The sequence below is a fragment of the Trachypithecus francoisi genome, unplaced genomic scaffold (assembly GCF_009764315.1).
Source record: "Trachypithecus francoisi isolate TF-2019V2 unplaced genomic scaffold, Tfra_2.0 Lachesis_group5, whole genome shotgun sequence".
NCBI lineage: Eukaryota > Metazoa > Chordata > Mammalia > Primates > Cercopithecidae > Trachypithecus > Trachypithecus francoisi.
Genome location: NW_022681470.1, coordinates 35,636,008 through 35,646,031, shown reverse-complemented (window position 1 = coordinate 35,646,031; position 10,024 = coordinate 35,636,008). Strand labels below are relative to the sequence as shown.

The following is a 10,024-nucleotide window of genomic DNA, read 5'->3' as shown; positions in this document are numbered from 1 at the left end:
ATTTAAAGCTCCATGGGTTAGAAGATGGATTGTTTTCAGAAATGGTAAAAAGAAAAAAAATGTTATGTATTAGCAAAGAGAGCCTCTTTGGAGACTACTACTATCGTATCACATACTCAGAGTGGGAGATGTAGTTGGAAATGTTCTGCCCTTACTCTCTATTTCCCACAACCCCATTTGTCCACATGCGAGGTGGCACATTCTTGTCTTGGGCTAGAGAAGAGCGACTAAATTTTTTTCAGAACTTTCCCTGTACCAACAATAGCCTTGCTGACTACCTTAGAAAGGGGAAAAAAAATCAACTTAAAGTTTAATTTGCACCTTAAAAGTTAATGATAAAAATGCAAATACAGTAACAAACACATCCTCAATCTATAATTTTAAGTAATTTTATTTCAATAGAAATATTTCAGAAAACTGTACTTAAATTCATTTTAAGTTAGCTTATGCAGACACACTGAAGATCGCACACTCACATTTGCATATTAAAAAGAAACAAAAAGTGAGAGAGGAACCAAGCTGCACATCACTCAAGGAGGTCATAGTGCAATCGAGTGCTTCATCATTAGAGTACCTCAAGTTAATTGGGATAAAGAATAAAAATGGCTTGTGTTTTCAGATATATTATTATCACTGGGTACCTGTCCCTACAGATGTTTGATCTCCTTTAGATTATATTGTGAACCAGTCCCCCACCCCTTCCCCACACACATGTACTTCAGTAGGATGTAAAACAATGAATTTGTCAATAATCAAGGTACAGAAACTCTTGAGAGTCTGTTGACTTATTATCAGCTGTTTCACCATAACTAGTAAGTCAGTAATGACTGGACTATATATATGTGAGTAGTTCTAGTAGGTCATATCTTCAGGGGAAACAATATTTGTTATCTGGTATCTAAAGCATGGCTAATATTTATGAAGTTTCTGCTTTTCTATTAAGAAAAAAAAGAGCCCAATCCCAAACCACTGTAATTATGTATTCTTTTAATCCCACCATCACTTCTGTAGTACAAATGGCCAGGGTCAAAATTTAAATTCTGCTAACAATCCTCAAGGACCAGTTAACTCTTTCACTTGGCTTGAATGACTACTTGCCTACTGTAGAACATACTAGCCCTTTAAAAAAATGTGAAAAGAACATCTTGACTCAGGTTAACATCCAGTAGCTCCAGGTCTCCCAATAATCTGAGAGAAGCAGAATATTTCCAAGCTTTGCTTTCACTGAGAAAACTAGCTTAATCTCTTAAACTTTCCTTTAATTTATATAAGAGATATTTTTACTTTCTTGCATATTTGCAAGAAAATAGTAACTGGCAGGTTAAGTGACTACCTGTTTGTTTTGAGTGTTACCTAAATGTAAAAATAAATGGAAATAAATCTCATTTCTGGCCAAAGGGATTCTCATTACAAGATTTCAGTACATTTAACAAAACTCAAGTATTTCTGGTTGTATCTTATTCTTTTAGGGCTTTTCCAAAAGGCCTTACAATTAAATGTATGCTCAAAACATCAAAAACAAAATAAAACTGAACTTGTCTGAAGAGTGCTCTTCAAATTCGTTTTTAAGAGTGCTTATCTGAAGGTTGACTGGGGTGGGTTTATTTTTAATCTCCTACTCTAAAAGGACAGAAGCAGGGTGGGAGCTTGTTTAAAAAGACTCAAAAACCAAGGAGGACTGAAACAATTACCTACAGAGGTTTCTGTAAAGACTTTGTTAGACTTGGGGTGAGAAAGATTAAGCTGGTGGAGAGAGGGATAGCACACACTCCTGAAATAAGAGGAGCAAGAGGGCACGTGATTATTGTCATACTTGATGCCCTAAAATTGCTCTTCAAATAATAAGGCACTGACCAAATTTTCTCCCCACTACAACTTGAGACATAGGTGTAATCAAATTGCTTTCAATACGCAAAAGAGTTTTTATGCCTGTAACTCTTTCATTAGAACCCTCCAAATTGGGGGAAAAAATGTCATTTTAGACACAAGCCATTTTTAGGGGAGCAAAATCAAAGGTACTTAAATCATTTTGAAAAGGTTCACATGGAAAGTAATTCATCATCAATGCAATTGAATAGCAATATTTGTAGCTCAAAGCTTAGAAAAAACAGAATACCACTCTGGCTGCAAAATCATATTTACTATGTTTGAAAGAAATAATACAAAAGAGAGAAAATAAAAGCAAACCCTATAAGGTCACTAAAGAAGTCAGACCAACCTCATCACTTGCTTTGTATCATCTCATGTAATAGCAGTATTATTATTCCACCTGGACACAGTTCAACTCATCTTCATTTTCAAAAAGGGATCCAATTATTTCAAAAGCCTTTGAAGCAGAGGATTTACTTCATTAAAGATTATCTTCTGTTAGGCAACACTGGTACCCCTTGTTTGCAGAAGATGATTACGTGGTGGTTTAAAAACTGGTTGTAAAGGAATGTGCCTCAAAAAAACAGGAAGGAAATCAATACTACATCTATTCACTTAAAAAGCCAATGGATTAAACTTGTTACTACTGATTTTCGATTAGTATGATGCCCTATAGTTTTGTTTTCAGTAGTAAAGATATACAGCTTACAATTTAACTTCAAAAAGAAATAAAAGACTTATGCTCAAGTCATTTGGCCAAAAGATCAACCGGCTGCTCTTTGAGGGCCCCAGTTTAAGCTCATAAGGAGTCTGTAAACATGTTTTCCATTCTTTTTTCCTCCTGTACCAATAGTGCTTCCTAGGCTCCTCATAAATCTTCTAGAAGAGGAATAAAGCCACTTACACAAACTTTGCAGTTATAAACACCCTGACTTTTGATATACATTAAAAACCAATACCAACACAGTCCACATAGAAGGTAGTGCAATAGTTACATGGCATTTTCCACACAGAAAAAATATTTGAAATTGAAGCACATGCCCAGGGAGAAAAAAATACTGAAACTCAACTTGTTTGGATCCCTTTTTGTAATGTTTACCCAAATAATATTTACATAGTGAAGAAAATAAAATAGGAAGGTGTGTTTGATCAGTTCTTGTTCAATTCTTACTGTCTGGAGGTAAAATTCATATTCTGAAAAACAAGCAGAGCCTGAACAGAGGGGGCATGAGGCCAAAAACAGTGCTCTGGAAGGTCATTCTGTAGTTATTTTCAACAGGCTGTATAACATGCCAATCATTATGCTTATTACAAACAGGCTTAAATTTAAATTATAACTGAATTTCTAATGAGTTCTTCTTGGCTAAGGGCGAAACAAATGATCTTAATGCTGATGAACATTTTGAGCTTTTGAGTCACTTATTTACAATTGAGGGTAGGCTTAATAAGAAGATTCATCTTCCCATGAATGAACTATCTAAATATTTAATATATTTTGGTAACATATTTTCTTTGAATTATTATCAGTTATTATTTGGTGAAATATAGATAAAAAAATTCACCTACACTATTTTAACTCACTTTTCTGTTTTCAATTTACTTCAAATGCTAAAATAATCTTAAAAAGCAATGACTAATTTTTTGAATGAATAAATTTTAAAGAAGAAAAACAACAATGACTTCTGCACTGTTAAAAAATTTAGTCAGTCCGAGGCCACAAGTCTATCTACAAACTATTAACCAAATTTGAACACTATCTTATTCAAAGCAAGCATCCATTAATGTTTAGAGCTGAAAATATCAAACACATCTTCCAGCTTAGCTCTCTCCCTTTGGCAAAACTATGTGATGTCAGGCTCTGACTTCCAGCTGCATATTTCCCCAGATATGGTTAACCTACAACATGTCTACGTTAGCTTATTTATGACAAACAAATGAAATAAAAAAAAATCCACAGGGTTCTCATTCACAATACTTTTTAAAAAAGCACATACACTGTTAAAAACACTATTTCTGAAAAGAAATAAACAAATTAAGAAATTTAAAAAAATGCAAAACAAAAGTAAGATGTGCAAGGTCTACGTAGTAATACTGCTGGCTAAGCAGGTGGTGCCTTTCTATTACCCAACATGGGTTAAGCTTACAGCATTAATTGAAAAATCATTCAGCACAGGAAACTTTTGCCCTCTCCAGCCTATGTCACTAACCCCCAGAAATAACGGTATTTCTGCTATTCAAGAAGCATATTTGAACTCTTAACATCTTTTCCAAACATAAAACTAAATTAAAAAACTTAACACTCAAAAAAAGCTCTTCTCTTTTCCTTTGGATGGATTTTAAGTTAATTATTGTATAAGCAATATTTTCGATTGAAGTTTCACGGACTCAAGGGCAAAATACTTACAATAAAAAAGTATAAAATTCTCTAAGAATATGAATGTGAGAAATTTTATGTGAAGCCCAAAGTAACAGAAGTCGATTAGTAGATATCGGTCACAAAGCATTACCCTACTCTGGGCCACTGCTAAAATTTATTATGTTTCAAGAGTTTATAACATTCGACACATAGCCTTTGTTTGAGTGTCATTTTTCGTTAAAATTCTAAGGCATCTCACCTTCAAACTTTTTTTTTTAATAATTCAACATTTACTTTAGAAATTAAATGCACTATTGCATAGAAGAGTTCTCATAAAACTGCTTGGTCAACTACTGACAAAATGTGGTTTCAAGTCAGAGACCTACAGTAAATTTTCAGAAAAATGTTTTGGTATGTTTATGGTAAATCACACAAGAAGTATAAAGTTTAGATACTCAAAATTTCCAGAATCTGACATTTTCACCTTTATCCCTCTTAAAATTATTCTGTATGTCTTATAACAAAATACATAAGTACATCTATCTATATGTGTTACCTTTTAGATCCTGAATCTCATATTGAAGAAAAAGAGAGAAAATGAATAATAAAAAAATAACTCTGGCATTATGCACATTAAACACTGTAAAGAAAATATCCTGACAAAATATCAATGTGTCTTGATGATAAAAACCACCTGTGACTGGGAGAAGGGAAAATCCAATTAACTTGGGAAAAGATCTAATTATTGTAAAATCTCAGAAAAGTTTAGGTTGGGATTATAGTTCTTTACTTAAGCAGATCTGTGGTCCAACAATGAATTCATATAGAAAGCTAAACTTTAACCCTAGTTAGAAACAACCATGTTTTCTGAAACCTACTTAAAAAAAAGTGTCTGGCAAATGAACACTCAGCCTTTGTACCTCCTGCAGGAAATAATGTTCCCCTTACAGTACTACATTTCAGAAGTTTAGTGTTTAAAAAATTCTCCCCTCATCCAAAACAAAACAAACACCCCCACCCAATCCCAAACAAACCCAACAACTCACATGACTAACACTTCTCATTCCTACACTCTCGCTGTGAGAAAGCCAGTGAGGCTGCAGACTACTAGAGGGAGAACAAACCTTGCAGGTGGGCTGCTGGTACAATCCCTGCTAAGTCTCTTCACCTCGGTTCAAAACGAGCTCCTGATGGAATCCGCAAGAATATGTTTTTCCCTTTTAAAGCATATCTAAAAAAGGCAATTCCCCCCTCTAAAATTATTACAAAGTTAAAAGAAATGCAAATTAGCTACGATCTATTCCAAGCACAGCACCGCCAGAAGATTCACACACACTATTTGGTGTTTCATGTTGGTTTTCCTTTCATTCTTTTAAGGCAGTGGTTTCCACAGGTCAGTTCTGAGATAAGAAGCATGGTTCATGGCAGTTTGTTCTGCAACTCCAATTTGTTCTCTGGGAATATCTCAATTCATTCCCTGAAATTAGTGCTTTTTTGGTTCAGAATTCCAAAGACTGAGACAGAGCCGCTGGGCTCTTCCTGGCACAGGATGGTTTATAGCTGGCGCTCTTTTATCAGGTCCCCATGCTCACATAGAAGCAATAGTTCACCTCTCTTTCTTTTTCTCAGGCTTCTACTCAAAAGTCATCAAGTTTGTAGGAACCTAAAAAATATAAGCATTAAAAACTGAGTTTAAAAGTTGTTTTTCAAAGGAGTATTTCTTATCTTTCCTTGTTACTTAGGCAAGCCCAAATCTTTCCACTTAAGTATCTTTTATTTTTTTTATTATTATTATTATTTTTTTGGGACGGAGTCTCGCTCAGTGGCCCAGGCTGGAGTACAGTGGCCGGATCTCAGCTCACTGCAAGCTCCGCCTCCCGGGTTTACGCCATTCTCCTGCCTCAGCCTCCCGAGTAGCTGGGACTACAGGCGCCCGCCACCTCGCCCGGCTGGTTTTTTTGTATTTTTTAGTAGAGACGGGGTTTCACCGTGTTAGCCAGGATGGTCTTGATCTCCTGACCTTGTGATCCGCCTGTCTCGGCCTCCCAAAGTGCTGGGATTACAGGCTTGAGCCACCGCGCCCGGCTTAAGTATCTTTTAAAAGGAACTTGATATAAGGAGCTTCAATAGTTTATGAATAATTAACATGCTAGAACATTTTCAAGAGAAAATCACTGAAATGAGTTAATACTCTTTCTAGTAAGATGACATCTATACAGGAGAAGGGGCAGAGACAGTATCTTTCTTGTCTAACACAGGGGGCTCAGTATACGTTTACTGAAGGAATAAATGAATAGAGCAAGACTATGACTCTGGTAGGGTGAGATTCCAGATACACTTGTCATTATTTATTTTCTCATTATATATTACAAAAATTCCTAGGCGCACATTTTTAAAATCAGCAAAAATAATTTTATAACAAACATTACTAAGAATTTATTTGTAAAATCATGATGAAAGTAAGTACAGAAAAACAAAATTCCTTATTAGAGTTTCACTAGTTAAAACAAATCCTCAAAACCAGTTTTCCAAAGTTGTACTAGTAGAGGTATTCATATGTCAGTGGTCTTTTCTGTCCTTAAGACAGTTGAACAGCTCTCACACTTTAGCAACCTCTCTCTGAAACCTATTACACGCAAAAACATTAATATCTTACAAGTGGCAGTTTCTGAATAAAAAATTATGTTGGACAATATAATCATAACTGAATTATAAATCAAATACAACACAAATGCTCAAGTGCTTAAAGTATACATTTTCAGGCCTGATTATAAAAAACTCATTTGGCCAGGCACGGTGGCTCACCTGTAATCCCAGCACTTTGGGAGGCTGAGGCAGGCGGATCACTTGAGGTCAGGAGTTCAAGACCAGCCTGGCCAACATGGTGAAACCCCATCTCTACTGAAAATACAAAAATTAGCTGGGCGTGTGACGAGTGCCTGTAATCCCAGCTACTCAGGAGGCTGAGGCAGGAGAACGGCTTGAACCTGGGAGGCAGATGTTGCAGTGAACTAAGATCACATCATTGTACTCTAGGCTGTGCAACAAGAGTGAAACTCTGTCTCAAAAAACAAAAAACAAAAAACAAAAAACTCGTATTTAAGTGAAGTAGAAGTTTCATTTAAGTTGCCTGAATGTGGTTTAAGGTATTTTGCATTTGAGTCAGAGTTTTCTACTAAAACTTTCACAGGTTCTACTTATAAATTTGCCACTGTTCTAATTAAGTATAGAAACAAATATTTATACACATCTGGTTGACCTGTTCCACAGAAATACTCCCTAATACAGTAAAAGAAATTGAACCTGTAAGCTGGTATATGTATATATTATCTAGATTCATCTTGGAATCTGAGATTAAAAAAAAGAGAGAGTCTTAATACCCTAAATTACATTTATAGAAAATGTATAGAAATGAAGTGAATCCTGAAAGGCTTAGTTTAGACAAAGCCAGATCTGTTTCTTTCAATCAGCCCCAGACACTAACTTGACAAGGCAAAAAAATAATTTTTGTTCTATGGCATTTCATGTTCTTTATGGGGGTTGCTAAAAATGGTACCAAATACTGCTATTAGTGTTTCATATATATTTGAAACAATAAAAAGTATGAGAAAACAAAGCCCATTCCAACAATATTTAAAAAAACAGCCTTGGGATCAGGACAAGATGGCCAACTAGACATAGCCGGGAAGAGCTTCTCCCACCAAGAGAGATCTGAGTATCTAGTAGACCAGCATACTCCAAGCCTATCTTCTGAGAGGATGCACTGAGAGTGGGTGGAGAGATGATGCAGAACCAGGGTTGAAAAGCAAAGAAGCTAGGAACCCTGCACAGGGTTACGGAGTGCTGGGACTCACTCCTGAATAGCTCCTAAGGAAGGGGTGAGTAAAGTAACTGTGGAATGGCCCACTCTCACTACAAACCGCTGGGATCCTAGTGGCAGGAGATCCCATGATCCTCCTGGATATTTGAGTTGCCAGGGAGAACTGCCTGGAGAGCTGGCAGAGACAGAGCTTTAGGTCTACGTGGAGCCCAGGGGGTATGGTGTGGGGAAAGCTGCAAAGGAACATGGCCATAGGTGCCCACCCACCAAGGCCCTTCATATTCCTCCAGGTAGCTCTGACCTTTGTTAACTGTCATATTTGGAGAGAGCAGGGCTGTCTTTCCCATGAGACTATGGTGAGTCTGAGCTGCATGTCCCGTTGTCTGCTGGCCCCTTCCAAGGTCCCCGTTTGGCCACTCCCATGAGAGCAGGCACACAGTGTAGCTTCCACTATTCTGTTGGAATGCTTTTGCGGGCGACTGTCGCCATAGTGCTTTTACCAGTGGCCCCCACTAACCTACCAGAACACTTTCACCAGTGGCCCCTGAGGAAGTGCTTTTGCCAGTAACCCCTGATGGAGAGGTTTTGCCAGTAGCCTGGGAGCACCTTGGTCCACCCAGTGCAGCTGGTGGTTGACCTCAAGAGGCCAGAGGAAAAAGCCAGGGGCCTGGTCCCAGCCTCTTGGGAGTTACAGCACACAGCCCAGGAGTGCCAAGCTGAACCTTGGCTCTCTGAAGGCATCCAGAAATGAAGCCAATTGACTATACCCAACTTAGACCACAGTCGAACCCTGAAGGGAAATAAAGAACATAAAAACAAATTCACCACCCAAAAGTCAGCAACTTCAAAGGATAAAGGAACATCAGCCCTCACAGATGAGAAAGAACCAATGCAAGAACTCTAGCAACTCTAAAAACCACAGTGTCTTCTTACCTTCAGACAACTACAATAGCTTCCCAGCAATGAATGGTTCTTAACCAGACTGAAATGACTGAAATGACAGACACAGGATTTAGAATCTGAAGAGCAAGGAAACTCAGTGAGATACAGGAGCAAGTAAAATCCAATTTAAGGAAAACAGTAAAACAATCCAAGAGTTGAAAGACAACACAGCCATTTTAAGAAAGAACCAAACCGAACTGCTGGAATTAAAAAATTCACTCTAGGAATTTCTTTCTTTTTCTTTTTCCTTCTTTTTTTTTGAGATGGAGTCTTGCTCTGTTGCCCAGGTTGGAGTGCAGTGGCATGATCTCGGCTCATTGCAACCTCTGCCTCCCAGGTTCAAGCGATTCTCCTGTCTCAGCCTCCCTGGTGGCTGGGACTACAGTAGTGGTTGGGACTAGAGGTGTGCACCAACACGCCCGGCTAATTTTTTTATTTTTAGTAGAGACGGGGTTTCACCATATTGGCCAGGCTGGTCCCGAACTCCTGACCTCAAGTGATCTGCCTGCCTCAGCCTCCCAAAGTGCTAGGATTACAGGCGAGAGCCACTGCGCCCAGCCTAGGAATTTCATAATACAATTGGAAGCATTAACAACAGAATAGACCAAACCAAGGAAAGAATCTCAGAATTTGAAAAGTACTCCTTCAAATTAACAGAGACCACAATAAAGAAAAAAATTTTAAAAATGAGCAAAATCTTTGATAAATAGGGGATTATGTAAAGAGACTAAACCTATGACTCACTGGTGTTACTGCAAGAAAAGGAGAGAGAGTAAGCAACCTGAAACGTATTTGAGGAAACAGTCCACAAAAACTATCCCAATCTTGCTACAGAAGTTGATGTGCAAACTCAAGAAATTCACAGACTCCCCACAAGATACTATACAAGATGACCATCCCTAAAACACTTAATCATCAGATTCGCCAAGGTCAATGCAAAAGAAAAAAATCTTAAATGGAGCTTGAGAAAAGGGGCAGTAAAGGGAACTGCATCAGGCTAACAGTGGACCTTTCAGTAGAAACCTTACAAGCCAGAA

General features: G+C 37.6%; 1 protein-coding gene across 2 annotated transcripts in view; it reads right to left on the bottom strand.

Annotated features, from left to right (window-relative positions):
* Nucleotides 1-375: 375 nt before the first annotated feature.
* Nucleotides 376-10,024, bottom strand: part of RALGPS2 (Ral GEF with PH domain and SH3 binding motif 2) — a 187,337-nt gene continuing 177,688 nt past the window's right edge. For both annotated transcript variants that reach the window (XM_033200593.1, XM_033200592.1), the window contains one exon: nt 376-5,888. In XM_033200593.1, the coding sequence (XP_033056484.1) occupies nt 5,859-5,888 (30 nt within the window). In that variant the 3' untranslated portion in view covers nt 376-5,858. The remainder of the gene's footprint in view (nt 5,889-10,024) is intronic.